Genomic DNA, 19503 nt, shown 5'->3' with positions numbered 1-19503 from the left:
TTACCAGTGGGGAGAGGGAAGGTCGGGGGGTGGCATATAGCAGCAGGGGATTAAGAGGTAGAAACTTTTATGTATAAAATCAATAAGCTACAAGGATGTGTTATACAACACAGGGAACATAGTTAATCATTTTTAACAACTTTAAATGGAATATAACTTTTAAAAATTGTGAATCACTATGTTGGATAGCTGAAACTTATCAAATATTATATATCAACTATACCTCAGTTTTTAAAAAAGCAAAACAAATCCAGAGGAGGGAGTACTCCTTTACCCTGGAGTGATGGATGGAGTCTCTCTGGTGGGGGAGTCTTAGAGAATGAGAAGGATCTAAATAGAAGAAAGGAAGAATATGGGGTTCCTGGTGGAGGAAATGACTTGAGCAAAGAGCCCAGGTTGGCACTACTGTGGGGTGTTCTGAGGATATGAGAACACTAAGATGGGTGGAGAATTGTGTGTGTGTCTGTGTGTGCACATGTGAGTAGGAAGAGGGGCCATGGCTACATGGGCATAAAGTGAAAGTGAAAGTGAAGTCGCTCAGTCGTGTCCAACTCTTTGCGACCCCGTAGACTGTAGCCTACCAGGCTTCTCGGTCCATGGGATTCTCCAGGCAAGAATACTGGAGAATTCAGGTATAAGTAGCAGAAATCAACTCAAACAGACCTCACCAAAAGAGGATTTTATTGGCCTTATAGCTAAAGCAAAACAAAATAAAACATGGTTATGAGCTTCTGGGACAGTTGGATTTTGATGTTCAGATGTGGACAAGAAACTATTGTTTTCCAACCCTTGGCTCTATATTTTTCTTGTGGGGCAGCACCAAGCTTGGAAACCCCAGTGGAATGAAAGCTTCTCTTTTCCTCCAGTTCCAACAGAAACCATAGGAATGAGTGCCATGGACTCACTCATTCCTACCCGCAACCAATCACGATCCAAAGGGCACAGATTACCCTGATTGGTTGGCCTGGGTCACATGCCCACTTTAGAACTGGATATGGAAGTTGCGTTGATTAAACTTCTACCAGAAAAGGGGGAAATATAAACTACTTCCAGAAAGGGGGACATTTTTAGCTGCTAGAAAACATTTTATACAGTTATAACAAGATAGATATATTCTATTAATCTCTTTATTACATAAAAAAAGAGGTAGAGGTGCCAAGGAAGATAGGAATTTGCCCAGGTTCTTTCAGGAACTTGGAGATAAGGCTTTTGAGAGGGGTGGGAGTAGTGGGAAAAAGATGAGAGAGGGCAAGTTTTGGCTACAGGTCGGGTCTGTGTGACTGGCACAAGCTAGGTACTCAGGGAGGGTCCAGCTGAAAGACTGGCTCCACAGGTGGATCACCAAATGAACACACAGACAGACATCTTCCCACTCATTCCAGATTTCTGTGCATTCTGCTTCCCAGACAGTGCCTACTTGAACTTAACCTCTGAGCAGAACCTCCTCCAAGAGGTGGCCGTGGGTGAGAAGCTTGAACTCAGAGTCAAGGTGGAGGCCTACCCAAGCCTGCAAAGTTTCAACTGGACCTATGAGGGTCCCTTCTTTGGTTCCCAGCCCAAGCTCAACTTTGAAACCACGAACAACACATACAGGTACCACCCACTAGCTCCCATCTGCATGGCCCACAGCCAGACAGAGAACACTTTAAGAGAGTCAGCACACTTGGGTCCTGTCTCAACCTTGACTAGGGGGTGAGCCCTTTCCCATTTCTAGGGCTCAGTGTTCTTGACTATGTAGAGCCTCAACATCAGTCATCTGTGTTTGAGATGTAGATGAAATTAGCATACCCTTTGTGCTGTATCCTTGGGAAATTAAATGACGTCCTCAAGAATTCTATCCTTTCTTGGGTGTGTGCATTCTGACGGTCACCCAAGGTCTCCTGAGCTTATTCATTCTCCTCTTTTGTGACTAATCCAAATGCAGAAGGTCATCCCCATGATTTCCACTCAGAGTCACACTCCTGATGGCAATTGCACGAGATATCTAGAGCCACACACACAGGTTTGGGGGACTAGAGGGAATTAATATCTCTCAGTCACAGATACATCGAAAGTTCTTTAAAAACCTGCGGCCATCCACCCCTGAGAATTTCTCACCAGCTACTCTTCTCCACTGGATCAAAACTCTTCTTATGAAGGTCTGTCTGCCTGTGCACGCCCCCACCCTCCAGTCCCAGAGTCCTGAGTACTCTACATGCAGAGCATTTTAGAAATGTCTTTTTGTCTCCTGTGGACTTTCTCCTCAGGGTCTTACTTTCCTGCCCAAAGTGACCTAACCAGGCAGTTTCTAAACAAGAGTTTTTTCCCTAAGGAGGAACAATGATAACAAGTGTGAAAATAATCATTTCTCTACCCTGCTCTATTTCTAAAATTTTTCCTGGAGTAAGGAAACAGCAACCCACTCCAGTATTCTTACCTGGAAAATCCTATGGGCAGAGGAGCCTGGTGGGCTACAGTCCCTGGGGTCACAGAGGCAGACACAGCTGAGCGTGGGCACACTCCATCCATAGCTGCTTCACAGTGCTGTTAGTTACCACGTGCAGCAAAGCAAATCATCTGTATGTATACACATATCCCCTCTTTTTTGGACTTCTTTCCCATTCAGGTCATGACCACAGAGCATTGAGTAGAGTTCCCTGTGCTATACAGTAGCTCTCATTAATTACCTATTTTATACATAGTATCAACAATGTATATATGTCAATCCCAATCTCCCCATTCATCCCATCTCCCTTTTCCCCCATTGATATCCACGTTTGTTCTCTATGTCTGTCTCTATTTCTGCTTTATAAATAAGATCATCTATACCAATTTTTTCAGATATAACATGTATGTGTTAATATACGATACTTATTTTTCTCTTTCTGACTAACTTCACTCTCTATGACGGTCTCTAGGTCCAGCCACATCTCTAAAAATTACCCAACTTCATTCCCTTTTATGGCTAAGTAATATTCCACTGTATATACATACCACATCTTCTTTATTCCTCTACCATTTGAATGAGAGAGTACAGGTCCATTAAAGACAGCAAAAATGTGGGTCACATGCAATCACATCTTCTCTCACAACTGTGATGAACAGCCCTAATTCAGTTACGAATCATTTCCTGCGATGTCTAAATACAGCCTCAGAGTCCTTCTCAATACAGTCTTCAGGCTATATTTCCATCATAATTGGCTCATGAGAGGAGACCTGTTGCCATCTCTATGGTAGATAATCCCTGGACATCTTCCAACTCCCAAACTCTCTAGAGTTCTCTTTCTAGCTCTGGAAGCCCAAACCTCTTTGATTCCTGGATTCTTGTTTGTTGATCAACAGAATCAACAAAGATGTTCCTTTGTCCTCATCTTCTTCTTCTAGTTCCTTTCTTGTCCTTTCCAGCCAGGATTTCTAGCTTCCTCTCATCTAAAGGAGAAGTTCTGAACTGGAGTCTGCAGACACCTGGAAGGGGGCCGATCCATGGATATGTTTCAGGGGTCTGTAAGCAATAGGGACACTGTGGAAAAGAACCAGAGAGGTGCCCTTGAACTCGGTAATCTGGGGCCTTTCAGCACAGGGCACCAAACTGAGCCCGTGTGATAGGTGTGTTCATCGTGGTGATTTGGACTCATGCAAAAAGTTAAATTCTTTCAGTTTAAGAAGCAGGTATTAGTTATCTCAAGAATTGACACATGTAGAGGGGTTCTATATGCCAACGAACTGGCTGAGTAAACACCATGGGTTTTAGTCTAGTAATGGCTGCAGGTATTTTCCAATGAAGGGGCAAGTGTCTGCAATGAGTCAGGCTCTCTGAATACAGATCCCTCACGCTCACAGAAAAACAAGCAAAGGGACAGAAAGGGTACGTATCCTTGCGTAAGGCCACACAGCTGGGAAATGGCAATGCTAGGACTGGAGCCCCCTGGCTGCTTCCTGCCTCCCTCCCTCCCAAAGCCCCTCCTGGGGGATAGAAGCTGACCAGGTACTGGCATTTTCAGCGAGGACTGTTTAGCCCAGTGAAGGTGGTGAAGGTAGATACATTCAGTGAGGCTTGCGGGCTTCTCCCCGCACTGGCACTGTACACGCTGCCTCCACTAAACCTCAGAACCAAAGTGCTTTGAGGATGAGAGAGGCAATTCAGGAAATCGGGTTGGTGGTTCTTCCATGTCTCAGTGGACCCAGGCTGGGTACCTGGCTCAGCCAAGGCCTTCGTGCCCCAGACCCTCGACCAAAAATAAAACCACCCCCTCTAAGGTGGTTGTCGGAACCCTCTGTCCTCACCCAAGACGGTCTGCTCCTCCCACACAGATACACCTCCAAGCTCACCCTGCCTCGCCTGAAGCCCTCCGAGGCCGGCCTCTACTCCTTCCAGGCTAGAAACGCCAGAGGCGAGGATACCCTGACCTTTGAACTCACCCTCCTATGTGAGTAGAAGGGCTTGGGGACACAGGGTCCCTGGGGCGGCCGAGATAGACGAGCTGGGGGAGGTTGGGCTGGGGCAGAGAAGGCTCAGGGTGGGCGGTCAGGCGAGGAGACTCAGGCCCTCTCTACCTCAGACCCCCCGGAGGTAGAAGTCATGTGGACCCTCTCCAATGGCTCTAAAGCCCTGCTCTGTGAAGCCTCCGGGTACCCCCAGCCCAATGTGACGTGGGTGCAGTGCAGCAGCCACACCAACAGGTAAGTGACTTCCCTCCTCACCTGGGCTCAGGGGCTGGGCACCCCAAAGCTCTGACCACATTCTGTGCTTCCCAGATGTGATAAGACCCACGTGCTGGTCCTGGAGGAGCCGAACCCTGACGTCCTGCACCAGGAGCCCTTCCACAAAGTGACCGTCCAGAGCCTGCTGACCCCTGGGACCTTGGAACACAACAGGACGTACGAGTGCAGGGCCCAGAACAGCATGGGGAACACCTCCGGGGCCTTGGGGCCCATCTCCGTAGGTGAGCCTTGGACCCCTGCTCCAGGCTGCGACAGGAGGGGTGCCCAGGGAACTATCCCCAGCCACTCCTGGGAGCCAAGGGCCAGAGTTTCAGTGCCGAGCAGATCCCAGCCATACCGAGTCTAGCTCTCCATGTGTGACTCTAGGCCCCTTGTGACCAAAGGCAGCAAGATGGGCAGTCTAGAACCCAGAGGGCTGGAAGTAGTAGGGGGAGAAGGGCAGAGGGGAAGCAGAGATCTAGACAGAAAGCAGCCTGAAGCAGCGGCAGCCTGATCTGGCCCCTCTGCCCTTACTCCTGCGCTTGAGCTGACTCATTAGTTCACAGGTGTGCATTTGAGACTCACAGGGGAGCAGGGCCTCCCCCGGGCTTAGAGTGACGGGCACAGGCGACTAATGAACACAGGCCCCGCCCCCAACCCAGGGCCAGCCTCTCCGGCCTTTCCCATCCTTCCCAGACTCCCTTCCGTCAGAGACAGTCCTATCCCCCCGGGGCGCTGTGCGTGAGGGTGGGGGCAACTGCCACAGCAGCTTTGTCTGGAGGAAGACTCATCCCTCTGCATTGCACAAAGGCTGCATGTGGGTGAGTTCTCTGATTCTGAGAGGCCCAAGACTGTACAGGGCCACAGCACCCTCGGGCCTCTGAAAAGCAGGTTCGGCACCCACTGTGTGCCAGGCCCAGAGAGGACAGACTGGGGCTTCCGCCTGGCTCCAAGGGGCTCCTCCTAGCCTTGGAGTCCCAGTTCCACACGCGCTGCCCTGGCAGCTGTGTCCCAAGCTGGTGGTCCTATATTACAAATAAGAAAGCCAACATGTTGCTGAAGGCTTACACTGTGCCAGGCATCGTGCCAAGCGCCTTGCAGACACTATTTCAGTGCACTCGCCCAACCCCAGGAAGTTGCTTTAGTGCAGCCTACCTTCCCTCTTGGGGCGTGATGAACCTGAGGCTTTGGGAGAAGTCACAGGCTTGCTCTCACACCTTATAAGAGGTAGAAGTGAGGCTGAGTCTCAGGTTCATGCTGCTGATCTGGCTAGGGGGTGGAAATTAGGTCCTTCCCAACGCATCAAGGGAACTGGGGCTACTGATGTGGGAAGAGGAGACCTGGGTCCATGAGCCTGGCTTTCAGACTCTCGGAGAGCCGTGTGGTACCAGAGGGCACTCGGGGATGCTACAGGGACCTCCTGGGGAGGCAGATTTCAGTCCAGAAGGTCTCTCCGTCCAAGCTGGCCAGAGGTGTAGGTAATGAGCCTCCACATTGGGGGAGGGTTCAAGTCATGGCTGAGCCCCAGAGGCTTCTTACACAGGCAGGGGGTGGGTTGCGTGATCTGAGGGGCTCCCCCGGCTGCAGAGGCTGTGAGTCTGGGCAGGGTTTGGAGCTGGGCATGAGCAGGGCAGGAGGGGGCTCCTCCCTGCCCCTGGCTGGGGGAGGGTCTGCAGGCTTCCTACTGAGAGGATACTTTGTTCAATCAGCAAGAATTTCGGGGGCATCTCCCGTGTTCCAGGCCACGGGCCTGTTCCAGTGGGGCCCAGGGTCTCAAAGGCCCCTTGGGCCGGCTCACGGCCCTGTCCGCCCTTCCGTGCAGGAGCCTCCATGCAGCCCCGCGATGAGCCCCTCTTCACACCAGTGCTGGTGGCCTGCATGTCGATCATGGCCTTGCTGCTGCTGCTGCTGCTGCTGCTCTTCTACAAGTACAAGCAGGTGAGCTGGGGTGGGGCGGGGCAGCCAGAGCCGGGGCAGCACCAGCGGGCCGCGCGGGTCCACCCGGCACAACCACTCACCCGGCGGCTGGCCATTCACGACCAGAGCTCTCCAGTGGGCGCCTGCTGTATGTCAGTGTGAGTGGCTGTGTGAGTCAAGACTCAAGCCGCTGGGGTTCTGCTCTCGTAGGCTTCGCTGTCTCGTGCAGGAAATGGCTGCTACCATGAAAGTGAGGGCGTGGATTACAGAGGAAAGATGCTACCAGGAGAGCCGTGGGAAGTCAGGAGAGGGTGAAGGTGGGATCCTCTCCCAGCTGGGGCTTTCAGGGGCACAAGAGGGGCCCCAGGGGCCAGGCCTGTGTCTCTGTCAGGTGGCAGGTGAGTTAGTGGAGGGAAGGCCTGATCATCATCATCCTCTTCATTATTTTTTAAAAATATGTATTTAGCTGTTTCAGGTCTTAGCTGTGGCACACCAGCTCTTTGGATACCCATAGGCTTCTCTAGTTGAGGTGCATGGGCTTACTCACACTTTCATATGCCCACTTAGTTGCTCCGTGGCGTGTGGGATCTTAGTTCCCCATCTAGGGATCGAACCCACGTCCCCTGCACTGGAAGGTGGATTCTTATCCACTGGACTGCAAGGAAGTCCCCATCCTCTTCAGTGTGCGTGCTAAGTTGCTTCAGTTGTATCTGACTTTGCGACCCGCCAGGCTCCTCTGTCCATGGGATTCTCCAGGCAAGAAGACTGGAGTGGGTTGCCATGCTGTCCTCCAGGGGATCTTCCCCACCTAGGGATCTGACCCAGGTCTCTTATGTCTCCTCCAGTGGCAGGCGAGTTCTTTACCACTAGCACCACCTGGGAAGCCCCTCCTCTTCATTATTTGATATTATTACGAATCAAGTCTGCTGTTAATTGCACTTTGACGTTTAGTGCCCTGCCTGTCACTTTGAGTGCTCAATCGGTGATTGAGCAGTGATTTTAGGGGCATTTTTATGACATGTGTTACCTGTATCCTCTCATTTACCGCCCTCAGCAACCATGGCATGTGGGTAGTATCACTAATCCCATTTTACAGAGTTGGAAGCTAAGGTTCCAAGAGGTTGAGACAGATGCCCTAGTCTACAGCTGGCCAGGGGCAGAGGTTGGTTTTGAAACAGTCATTTTCTAAACCATTTTGCAAAACATGAAGTCATCTTATTTTACCCTCACGACAATCTGGAGGCAGGGACTAGAGCAGTCAGCATTCTACAGTAAGGAAATGGGCTTAGCAAGGTTGAAGGACCTGCTCAAGAATCCTAATTGCTTCCCACCCCAGAGCCCACGGTCTCCACCATTTAGCTGCACTGCCTGTCTATATGAAAGACCATTTCCGGTGTGGTTGGGCACTGACAGGGCCAGGCTAGAAGGCTGCGGCAGGCCAAAAGTGAAGGGATGGTTTCTGGCTGGCAGGGAAAGGAGTCTGCTTGGAGGCGGCGGCATGGCGTGGGTGAGACTGGCCATGGAGCATGGGGCAGGCAGCCAGGGGAAGAGGAGATTCAGGGCAAGGGTGTCTCTGGGGAGAGGGCAGTGTGCACAAAGAGTGGGGAAGACCACGGGGAGCACCGGAAACACTGATGCCTGGAAGAGGCTGCAGGTGGGGCACGTTGGAGGTCTGGACCCCATCCTGAAGGTTCAGGAGATGTGAACAACAGAATGAAGTGAGTTACAAATGAATAGCGCACCTGTGAGCCTCTTGCTGCCTTTTCTTCCCTGCACCTGCCTTGGGGGTTTTAGTGTAAGCTGAGGACTTGGAGTAGACAGGCGGATGCTGTGTCGGGGGTGCCCAGAGGCACACAGGGTGCTCGGTGCATATCGGCACCCAGCATGAGGGCGCAGCTCTGAGCGCAGCCTCCAGAATCTGGGGCCCCAGGTCAAGTCTTCAGGGATCTGGGTCCACCTCTGACACTGGCCATGAGACCTTTTGACTGGCAGACTGCAGGCTGTGGGACACTCAGCAAGATCCTGGGCTTGGACAGCGCTCAGACTGGACGATGAACACGCTGGGCCCAGGAGGAAGTTGGCTGGGGAAGCTAAGTTTGCTCACACATTTTGGGATTGGAGGGCTGTCTGAGGTTGGGCATCTCCTTGACTACACGCCCAAAGTGGTTGTCGGGCACTGCTCGCCCACCTCCAGGGGGACAGGACTTCAGTCACTCTCGTGGCCTCCCGTTCCTTCTCTGAGCAGCTCTGTTGCAAAGTTCTTCCTTATATGGAGCTGAAAGCTGCCTCCCTGCGCCCCACTGAGCTGCCTCCCCAGCCCTGCAGAGATTCCAGAGAAGTGTCCAGTTCCCCCTCCAGCCCTTTCTGCCTTGGACTGCCCAGGCCCCTTGGTCAGTTGTTGTTTGGGGACACTCGACCTTCTTTTCAAGGGACCATTTTTGGAACGTGTACTCCCAGGCACCTCTTATCCCATTTAGGAAATTGAACTGGCCCAAGTCCACCCAAGAACAAGAGAAGGAGGGCATCCCTGGGGTCAAGATGGCCATACCCTGACGTGATGGCCATGCCCGAGGGCTTACTGTCCAAGTGTCCTTTGCTTTGCCCCTTGGGGTTCTGAGCCTCGCCCCTTCCCTGGGGAGCTAGGCTGGCTTGTCCTCACTACCCAGGCCAGAGGAGAGGGTGGCCCCAATGGGGGGAAGGGTTACTTCTGTCCCAGGGCTGAGTCATCACCTTTCTGGCCCCCAGAAAGACCACAAGGGGGGCTGAGGGGGAAGAGAAAAGGGCAGGAGTCAGCAGGCTAGAGGCTAGAAGCAGGAGGGACGTGCGGAAGAAAGGACGACAGTGACAGGGAGGAGCAAGGGGGATGGTGGGAGGGGCAGTGGAGAGACTAGAATTCTCGGGAATGGGGGCCATAAAGGGGATGCACAGGAGGGTCCCTAAGATTTCTGGTGAGAACTGTTCAGATCTTCCCCTTCCCAAGACAGAAAGCATCCTCCCACCCAGACAGCAGTCCCGCATGGGGACTTTGATGATTCCATGCCCACCTCGGTCGGCAAGGGGAAGTGGCTGGGCCCGTTACAAGGAATAAGTGAGATGACGCATGTTGAGTGTGGAGCCCAGCGCCCACTCACAGGAAGTGCTCTGCAGGCACGTACTGACAGCATTCTATTCTCCTCAGGTCACCCAGAGGAGAGGCCCCTCTGGGCAGGAGCTCCCAGGAGCTCCACAGGAGGAGCCATGCGCAGGCGCGGCAGAGGCTGGGCAGAACTGGAGGCTGCCTTCCGAGAAGAGGGGTGGGGGCGCCTGAGACAGGCGGGAGAGAGTGGTGTCTTCCTCCAGCGATCAGGTCTGGGATTCAGAGGCTGAAGTCCCAGCCAGACAACCTCGCTTGCCTTGATCGCCCTCCCCTTCCCCACTCTCCCCTTCCCGGCTGACTCAGGCCCAGCTGCAGGGCCAGAGGAAGGAGAAGTGGCAAGGAGGAAAAGATGACCTTCACCGCGGTGGCTCCTGGAGATAGAAGTGGCCAGGAGAGGAAAAGGAATCCTTCCTGGTGCTGTCTCTGTCCTTTGAGTTGGAAAGGCAGCCACAGGCAGGGTTTGAATCCTCTGACACTCAGGAAATCTTCCTGTCCCATTTCAGGCTATCTGCTATAACTCTACCATGGCTCTCCTGATATTTACCCATAGTCTCTTGTTCTGAATCAGAACCTGGAAGTTCTTCCTTATATCTAACTGCAGTCTCTCCCTCCAAACTACCATCTGGACGTTCTTCCTGATGGCTACCTAGGAGACTTCAGTCACAGGCCACCCTCCTCCCAGCACCCACTTGAGCTCCCCCCACCTCGAGGAGGGTGCCCCATGGAGGAGCCCAGCTGCTAAAAAACAGCCCAGCTGGCCTCCATGCCCCACGAGTGACCGGAAAGAGAGTTGGACTGCTGACCCGAGGCCTCGGTGTTCTCCAATGCCCCACCCCAGCTTCCACTTTCCACCTAAACTCTGTCTTCCATCAGCACTTCTCGTGGGCACCCCCTGGCATCATGCCCCCATGCAGCTGCCACCCTGGGCAGGAACGAGAGCGGTGGTCACTCCCCCGCAGTTCAGGCTCTGCCGCCAGCCGGCTGGTTGGAGCAGCATGGAGAGCCTGAGTGGGTGCGCCAGCTGCTCACTGTTGTGTGTGCGGGGTCTCTCTCTGTCTGTCCTTTAACTTTGTAAAGTCCGATGCATCACTCACCTGCATCAAGCCTAGGAGGTTTCTCCTGGCACTGAGAGAATTCACTCAGTGACTGGCAGCCCTCAAGACTCTCCTGCCTTCAGAACTGTGCCCGCTTGCCTCCAGCCCCATGGCACCTCCAGCCCCTCAGCCTCTCCAGGACCTTTAGCACCTCCACACCTCTGTCTCCCACTGCTCCCCTGGCTGGCACCCTCTCACGTCCCCGGGGGCCCTCCCTGACTTGTCTTTCGATGTCCCCAGCTCCCTCTGTCCTCTTGCCCTGCTTTATTGTCTCCATCAAGCCATCTGAAAATCTATTTTTTTCTACATTTTGTATTTGTAGTCCTATGTATGTATTTGAGTGGACTGCCTGTCTTAGCCACTAGAATGCAAACTCCAGGGGACAGGAACTCTGTTTTGTTCAACTCTGAATCAGTGATGCCTGAAACGAATAGGTGCTCAGTGAAGTATTTAGATGGGAGCAATACTCAGCCTCAAAAGGGGAGGAAATGTTGATAGAGGCAACCACATAGGTGAGCCTTGAAGACATCATGCTGAGTGAGACCAGACAGTCACAAAGGGACAGATTCTGCATGATTCCAATTAAATCAGGTACCTGGTGTGGTCAGATGCATGAGAAAAGTGGGAGGTGGGAACGGGGAGCTGTTGTTTAGTGAGCACAGTTTCAGTTTTTCAAGATGGAAAGCGTTCTGGAGATCTGTTGCACAACAGTGTGGATGTACGTAACACCACCGAGCAGTGTACTGAGGAATGGTTGACGTGGTGAATCTTGTTATATTTGGTATCTCAGCACAGGTGAAAATAAACTAGCTGATACTTGGATGGGAGGGTGGGTGTGTGAATGGACCTATAGTTTCACCCTCCCTCATAGCTCAGGAATTACCATTATCAGAGCTGTCAAGACCCTCAGACATGGTCCTAAATCTTTGAATACACAGTTAGGGAAACTGAGGCTTGGAGAATGGATGTTCCCTTTGTAAGGCCAAGCAAGACAGGGACTGGGCTCTCGGTGCCATAGGCACGGGGTGACCCGGCCCCTCTTACCACCTCCGTGCGCTGTGCGGTGGGACCGCCCAGCCCCTGTCCTCCTGGGTCGGGATGATGTCCCAGACCCACCTGGCAGGCCCAGCTGACCCTTCCTTCCCTTCCCCTCCCCACCCCCCAACAGAAGCCCAAGTACGAGGTGCGCTGGAAGATCATCGAGAGCTATGAAGGCAACAGCTACACCTTCATCGACCCCACCCAGCTGCCCTACAATGAGAAGTGGGAGTTCCCCCGGAACAACCTGCAGTTTGGTGAGCCGGGGTCTCTGCACCCACCACGCCCTCCTGTCACAGGGCCAGCATGGGTGGCAGGGAGCCTGTGGGCCCTTAGAGAGAGGCCCCTCTGGCACCCCAGGACCTGAGAAGGCTGTGTGTGTGTGTGTGGCAGGTAAGACCCTTGGAGCCGGCGCCTTCGGGAAGGTGGTAGAGGCCACAGCTTTTGGTCTGGGCAAGGAAGATGCTGTCCTGAAGGTGGCTGTGAAGATGCTGAAGTGTGAGTGCAGGAGGGGCTCGGGAATGGGGGAGCGGGTAGGAGGTGGTGGACACCAGCGGGATGGTCTGTCCTGTGGTCACGCGGCATCGCCTGCATTTTCGGCCTGTCAGAGCCTGGGATCGGAGGTGAAGCTGCTCTGTTTCCTTTGTGAGCTCCAGGCTTCCTCTTACTCCTGGGTGTGGAAGGGCTTCTGACTGAACCCCAAAGGGGCTGGGATAAGAGGCCTCCCTGGGCTCTGGCTTGGCCCCAGCTTGGCCCAAACCAGTTCAGTGACAGGCCACCTCTTCTCTCTCCCCCCCAACTCTCATGTCATTTATTCTGCCTCTTTCGGCATCTGATTACCTTGGGCGCTCTGGGTGCCCCCTGCTTTGCTCCTGTATCTCCTGTGTGTGGCCCCCCATGTCCTGCCCGTTCTCTGTGGCCCCACCTCCCAGCCACGGCGCATGCTGACGAGAAGGAAGCCCTCATGTCAGAGCTGAAGATCATGAGCCACCTGGGCCAGCACGAGAACATAGTCAACCTCTTGGGAGCCTGTACCCATGGAGGTGAGGGGCCCTGGAAGGCATGCGGGGCCACAATCTTGAGTGTCTGAGGGCCCCAGGGGAGCCTCATGCCATCCATATTCCCCTTCCCATCCCTACAAAGTGAAGGTAGGATCCCTGTCTGGGCACCCCTTGAATTCCTAGGCCAGACGCCTGGACTGGTCAGAAGCTGCTCGTGGATGACAGGCGGTTCTGGGAGCCCTGACCAGTGGCTCTCAGACATGTGTGGACATCAGAGTCACCTAGAAAAGGAGCAAAGAAAGCAGATCTCCAGGCCCCACTCCAGGGAGTCTGATGCTGTGGGTCTGGAGTGAGGCCCTTCAAATCTAACTTTAAGCCCCCACTCAAAGAGGCTGGGCACTCACTGCAGGGCCCAGAGAACTGTCCCAGGATCCGTTGGGATTCAGCCCACCCCATTCTCTTCTCCTATAGCAGCTTTGACTTATATGGAACTGCCTTAGTTTTCCTTTGAAGAAAGAATTCTTCAGCTAGTTTTTCGGAGGGCCCTCTGCTCTAGACAGATGTGGTCACTGAGGCCCAGAAGGCATGGAGGGCTGCTTACAGACAAGCAGGATTAGAACCTGGGGCTCCAGAGTCACAGGCCAGGTTCTTAGTGCCCTTTCCCCACATTCTTGTCCAGGTGGGGTGGTGGGTTAAGGATGCACTGACCCCTCTCTCTCGGCTGCTCTAGGCCCTGTCCTGGTCATCACGGAGTATTGTTGCTATGGTGACCTGCTCAACTTTCTGCGAAGGAAGGCTGAGGCCATGCTGGGGCCCAGCCTGAGTCCAGGCCAGGATCCCGAGGCAGGCACCGGCTACAAGAACATCCACTTGGAAAAGAAATACATCCGCAGGTAGTATCCTGGCAAAGGCCAGGAGCGGGCGGTGGGGCCCTGTGTCTATTCCCAAAGTCAGCTCAGGGTTGTGTGGCTGTGTGGTCTTCACCTTCCCACTCGTACCGTGGGGAGTAGCCACCCATATTATGTGGGCACTTTAGTTTGTCTCGTACTTATTCCTATCGTCCAAGGCATATTTGAGCCCCTACTATGTTCCAGGAGGATAGCGGGCAGAGATAGGCAGCTCACAGTCTGGTGGCGTCAGGTGTTAATCATTTTATCGTGCGTATAAGATCTATTCAGGGACCTAGCTAGAGACGGACAAGTCTTGGGGATAACGGCCCTATTTCTCCCATGGCGCCCATCCCAATTTTGAGTAGCCATGGGGACGTGGGATAGAGTCTGTTCCTTGTTGGATGAGAAGGTATCACGGCATAGCTGTGGCCAGGTCCTTGGTCCACTTGGGCCTGTTTCCCCAAAAAGCCATCCAGGCTGAACCTCTGAGTCTCTGCTCTCTCGCTCTGTAATGCTGTGATTCCTGGAAGCCACCCAGAGGCAGGTGGACAGAGCCACATGGGGAACCACAGAGAGGAAGTGGCCAGTTTTGTGTCACACACGAGTCAGAGGCAGAGGCGGAGCCTGGTTGGACCCTGCTGCTGCCGCCTCGTCCAGTGCTCACCTAAGCCACGCTGCTCTCCTGCAAGCCTTGGACTCAGGGCCTGTGAGGCTTCTGGGCCAGGCTGCTGGGAGCTGCAGCAGGATCAGGAGAAGGGTATACACTGAGCTCCTATTTTACCACTGTCAGCTACCCAACCTGGGAAGCCAGAAGGGGAAGGAGACCATGTCACTCTATCCAGTGACCTCGAGCACGCGGGCTGGCAGGATCTACTTCCTCTTCGGAGTTTCTGACACCCTTTGGAGAGGGTGGCTCATGCTGGGCCTCAGCAGGCTGGGAACTCAGGCCAGATCAACTTGAAATGAAAACAGAAGTCAAGTGTTAGCTTCCATTTTCACGATTTCAAGAGCAAGTGGCATGTGAACCAATCCTGCTAATGGGATCCCAGGCTACATTAACAGAAGTCTAGTTTCTAGACCAAGGGAGAGAATAGTTTTTCAATGGTCAGACCATAAATAAAACACTGGATTATTTTTCTGGGAACACTAGAGTAAGGACATCATCACGGTGCTCATCTCTATTACAGCAGGGGCAGGAGGTGAGAGGTCCAGGCTCCTATCTGGTTGAAACATTAGAAGGTGCTTCTCAGTCTTAGCAGCTACCCAGAGCACAAGCTCATAGTCTTCTGAGTGTTGTTAGGAATGTACAATCTCAGGCCCCTCCAGACTTGCAGTCAGAATCTGCATTCAAGTAAGATTCTCAAGGTGATTCACATGCACGTGAATTAGTTTAAGAAGCTCTAGATCAGGCCTCCACTCTGGCTGCACACCAGAATTGCCTAGAGAAAACTGTTAAGTGGGAATGACTAGGTTTTGTCCCTAGTTTCCACAGTCTTTGGTCTGAGGGAGCCTGAGTATTTGGAGCTTCCCAGGGTGAAGCCAGAAGGGAGAGGCGCAGTGAAGGGGCCCTGGCATAAGATCAAATCCTTGCTGGGGCGTTCCAGGGAAGAGGGAGACACTTCTTGAGGGCAGAGCAAGGACCAGGAAGAGGAACAGCCTGGGGCAGACTAGCATCAGGAACAGTGGAGGACCTTCTAACAGGCAGAGCTGCCAAAGATGGAACAGGATGTAAGCTCCCTTACTGGACGGCCATGCAGAGGTCGCTGATCACTCAAGTGGGTGGGTCAGAAACTTTAGTCCAAGTTGACTCAGGGCCCTTCTTTGTGGAGTGGCTGGGTGAGGCCTGAGCTGGGCAGCAGAAATAATGGGCCCCTCTCCTCTGCAGGGACAGCGGCTTCTCCAGCCAGGGTGTGGACACCTACGTGGAGATGAGACCTGTGTCCACTTCGTCGTCAAATGACTCATTCTCTGAACAAGGTGCGAGGAGGTGCTGGGGCTGAGAAAGAGAGGGGTTACTGGGGTCAGTGCAGGGCAGGGAGGTCAGCGGGGCCATCCCAATGCCTCTCCCTGCCCCAGACCTGGACAAGGAGGACGGGCGGCCGCTGGAGCTGCGTGACCTGCTCCACTTCTCGAGCCAGGTGGCCCAGGGCATGGCCTTTCTTGCTTCCAAGAATGTAAGTCTCAGAAAATGGGTCCCTCTGTGTGGTCACCCAGAGGGGTGGGGGCAGCTGAACCCGTGAGGCTAGATGGGTGAGGACATGGGAGAGAAAATGGAGTTTGTGAAGGGGGCCATGCTCCTCACAGCACAGACTGGGGAGTCTAGAGCTTGAATGCTGGCTCTGCCTCTTGCTGTGTGGCTTTGAGCAACTGCCGAACCTCTCCGAGCCCAGGTTTCTACACCTATAAAGAGAGATGCAATCGTAGGATGGCAATGAGGGTGCGCAGACACTTAGCGGACGGCCAGCCCTGAGGGTGGCAGCCGCTTGTCCTGTTAGCAGCTCCAGAGCGCCCAGCTTCTGAGGCGGCTCCTGCTGCTCTCAGCCAGAGGGCCAGTCACAGCAGGTTCTCAACACTGCCTGTCTGACCACGTTTTCTCCAACTTGGGTCATGGTAGAAGGCAGGGACTGGAGACAGGGTACAGGAGCAAAAATGACGGCCACTGCCTCATCTGCCAAGCCCTCTGGGGCCCAGGCTGCTGCCCCTGCACCCTGGGCTCAAGCAGGGAGGGGCCAAGACTGACCTCAGTGCCTTCCCAGTGCATCCATCGGGACGTGGCGGCCAGAAACGTGCTGCTGACCAGCGGCCACGTGGCCAAGATTGGGGACTTCGGTCTCGCTCGGGACATCATGAATGACTCCAACTACATCGTTAAGGGCAACGTGAGTGCTGGGAGGGCTGGGCCAGGCTGGGGAGGGGTGGTGACCCAGGCCCAAGGTGACCGGGGCCTGCTGTGCCAGGCTCGCTTGCCCGTGAAGTGGATGGCGCCAGAGAGCATCTTCGACTGCGTCTACACCGTTCAGAGTGACGTGTGGTCCTACGGCATCCTGCTCTGGGAGATCTTCTCACTCGGTGAGCTGCTGGCCCAGTCAGGCTTCGTGTGTGGCTGGCTGGTGCCTGGTGACCCATGGCACCTGTAGCTCCTGGAGGATGCTGGCCCAGGAGGCTTGGAGGTCAGCGCTGAGCAGGGGCTGCTGAGGGTGCAGGGGTGGGGGAAGCATCTTAAAACCAAGTGTCGTAGCTCCCAACGTGGGCTGAGCCCCTCCACCCCGACAGCACTCCCTCCAGGCTGTTTCCTCACCTGTCTGCTTGGACAGCTGCTCCTCCCTTGAATGCCGTTTCCCCTCGTCTGAAACATGCACGTCCCTGAAGACCCAGCGCCCACCTCTGGGGCACCAAGACGGGTACTTGGGCTCGGCCCGTCAGTGTGGTCCTCCACCGACCAAAGCCTGTGCTGGAATTCTGCGGGTGTAATGAAACCTGGGCGAAGGTTTCTACATCCTAGAAGTCTATAATAAGCAGGACACCTTTAGCAGCGCCTGGCCTGTAGTAAGCGCTTGTTAAGGGGAGCTGCTGTTCGATTACCATGTCCAGCTGGGACCTGCCACCCAGCCCCGCCAAGATGTAGGGGACAGCGGGCGCTGAGCATCGTCTTTTCCGTGATCTTACCTTTTGCAGGGCTCAACCCCTACCCTGGTATCCTGGTGAACAGCAAGTTCTATAAGCTGGTGAAGGATGGATACCAAATGGCTCAGCCCGCGTTTGCCCCAGAGAACATGTAAGCGAAGTACCCCAGGGTTTGGTGGAAGCGGATGGAAAGGTGTGTCGCCCGTCTTTCCAGTCCAGTGTTCTAGGGCCAGGTTTCCTCTCGCCCACAGTGGACTAACATGGACCCCTTTTAGCAAGTTTAGGGTTTCCAAGGGTTTTCCAGGTAGCATGGAGGACATTCTCAAAAAGGGATCTTAACAGGGGCTGGCCCCAAGACGGATGACGAATGTTTAATTCGGACTCTGCAATTATGAGCCCAAGAAGGCCCTTCTCTTTTCTTCTGTTCTGGCTGCCAGCCTCTTGGTCAACACAGCCACCAGCCACTGCAGTCTCTTAACCGCCTCCCGACAGCCGGCCCACCACAAGCTCCTCGCTGGCTCCCTGCCCTCACCACAGCCCTTCCGCAGGCCCACTGGCCCGTCTCGCCCACTGCGTCCTTCTCCAGCCACTGTCTCCCCACAGCTGCTCCCTGTGCCACCCAGGCGCTCCCTGCCAAGGTGGATGCACGCAGCCCACTAACCAGCTCCTCATCCACTTTAGTACCACCACCAAGCAGCTGCTTAAACCTACCTGCAGGCAGCAAGGGTGCTCCTTTGTGCCAAGAGCTTGGGCAAATAGCATCCCTGAGCTTTTTTTCTCCTCAATTTTCAGGCCCATTTTGACAAAAAGCCCCCTTTCCCAGGGTTACCGGAAAGATTAAAGCGCACTGGTCTTGTGCTAAGCTCACTTTTGACTCGGTTTCAGGACCTCTGCCAGGCAGGAGTGAGTGAGTGAGAGAGTGTGTGTGTGTACATATGTGTGCACACGTACGTGATGACTCCCAGGCCCACGAGCTGCTGCTTCCTCTCCCGTCTCAGATACAGCATCATGCAGGCCTGCTGGGCACTGGAGCCGACGCGCAGACCCACCTTCCAGCAGATCTGCTCCCTCCTCCAGGAGCAGGTTCAGGTGGACAGGAGAGAGCGGGTGAGTGGGACCAGGCTCACGGTGGGTGGCTCAGTTAGAGCTGAGCCTGACCCTTCGGGACTGACCATCCCCTGGCCTCTCTGCACCCAGGACTACAGCAATCTGCCGAGCAGTGGCAGCAGCAGCAGCAGCAGCAGCGAGCCGGAGGAGGAGAGCTCCAGCGAACACCTGACCTGCTGTGAGCAGGGCGACATTGCCCAGCCCCTGCTGCAACCCAACAACTACCAGTTCTGCTGAGGAGGGGGCCACAGGAAGTACCACCCTGCCTACCTCCAAGCTCGCACCTCCTCCGTGGATGGGCACCACAGGGAGAACACACAGACTGTGCCCTCCGTCTTTTCTCTCAACAGCCCGGCCCAGCTCTGAAACTCAGGAGTGGGGGATCTATAGGAGGTGGGTGAGAACCCCACTCCCAGGGCCTGGGCCATCACTGCCAGTCGGGGACTGGGGCTCAGCCCCACCCCACCCCTCCAGTTCTCAAAGCTGTGGCCTCAGCTTCACTATGCCAACTCTTAACCTGTTCCCACTTCTGGGAACCACCTCCCTTCCATCCCTTCTGTTGCAATGGAAATGGACTGATTTGGTGATTGAAGTTCCCAAGAGCTACCCAAACACGAGAAACCAAGGTTCCTTGGGCCTTGGCAGAATGGAGGGGACACCCACTGAGTGGCTTGATAAGAGCAGACAGATGCTTAAGCCCTGGGAGCAGGCTGGCTCCTTTGGAAGAACCTAATTGTCCCCCTCTGCCTCTAAGCCTTCTCTCCACAGCCCCACCCCGCCCTGGGTCTGGTACTGCTGCAATGAGCCAGGTGGCAGCTAAAAGCTTGAGAGTGTTCTGTCTGGCCCCCACCATAGTGAGGTGGAAGGCAGGGGACCCGTGTGGCTGGCCACACCAAGCAAGCAGCACTTGCTCCAGGTTGACTCATCGTAACTAACAGTCACAAAGTGGAATGTCCCTGTCAGCATTAAACTAACCCCATTAACACAACCGGCCTCTGTGTCTTTGTGCCCTGCTG

General features: G+C 54.4%; 1 protein-coding gene and 1 long non-coding RNA gene across 11 annotated transcripts in view; one reads left to right on the top strand and one right to left on the bottom strand.

The window, feature by feature from the left end:
• CSF1R (colony stimulating factor 1 receptor) overlaps positions 1 to 19475 on the top strand; it is a 76314-nt gene extending 56839 nt beyond the window's left edge. For 8 of the 10 annotated variants that reach the window (XM_055558399.1, XM_055558371.1, XM_055558391.1 and 5 more), the window contains 16 exons: positions 1407 to 1593; positions 4291 to 4406; positions 4539 to 4659; positions 4735 to 4922; positions 6503 to 6618; positions 11996 to 12122; positions 12259 to 12363; positions 12798 to 12908; positions 13597 to 13759; positions 15642 to 15733; positions 15833 to 15930; positions 16513 to 16635; positions 16714 to 16825; positions 17432 to 17531; positions 18379 to 18487; positions 18578 to 19475. In XM_055558399.1, the coding sequence (XP_055414374.1) occupies positions 1407 to 1593; positions 4291 to 4406; positions 4539 to 4659; positions 4735 to 4922; positions 6503 to 6618; positions 11996 to 12122; positions 12259 to 12363; positions 12798 to 12908; positions 13597 to 13759; positions 15642 to 15733; positions 15833 to 15930; positions 16513 to 16635; positions 16714 to 16825; positions 17432 to 17531; positions 18379 to 18487; positions 18578 to 18724 (2015 nt within the window). In that variant the 3' untranslated portion in view covers positions 18725 to 19475. Of the gene's footprint in view, positions 1 to 1406; positions 1594 to 4290; positions 4407 to 4538; positions 4660 to 4734; positions 4923 to 6502; positions 6619 to 11995; positions 12123 to 12258; positions 12364 to 12797; positions 12909 to 13596; positions 13760 to 15641; positions 15734 to 15832; positions 15931 to 16512; positions 16636 to 16713; positions 16826 to 17431; positions 17532 to 17722; positions 17760 to 17817; positions 18152 to 18378; positions 18488 to 18577 lie in introns of those variants that run through there. The other 2 variants (XM_055558405.1, XM_055558414.1) reach the window with 2 other exon arrangements.
• On the bottom strand, positions 14004 to 18691 carry LOC129635460 (uncharacterized). The gene is made up of 2 exons (XR_008706314.1): positions 15499 to 18691; positions 14004 to 14712 (listed from the first exon to the last, which is right to left on the bottom strand). It is a non-coding gene; the product is annotated as an uncharacterized LOC129635460 (long non-coding RNA).
• Positions 19476 to 19503: the final 28 nt, after the last annotated feature.

This window comes from Bubalus kerabau, chromosome 1 (assembly GCF_029407905.1).
Source record: "Bubalus kerabau isolate K-KA32 ecotype Philippines breed swamp buffalo chromosome 1, PCC_UOA_SB_1v2, whole genome shotgun sequence".
In the NCBI taxonomy this organism is placed as follows: Eukaryota; Metazoa; Chordata; class Mammalia; order Artiodactyla; family Bovidae; genus Bubalus; species Bubalus kerabau.
This window is presented reverse-complemented; position numbering and strand designations above follow the sequence as displayed.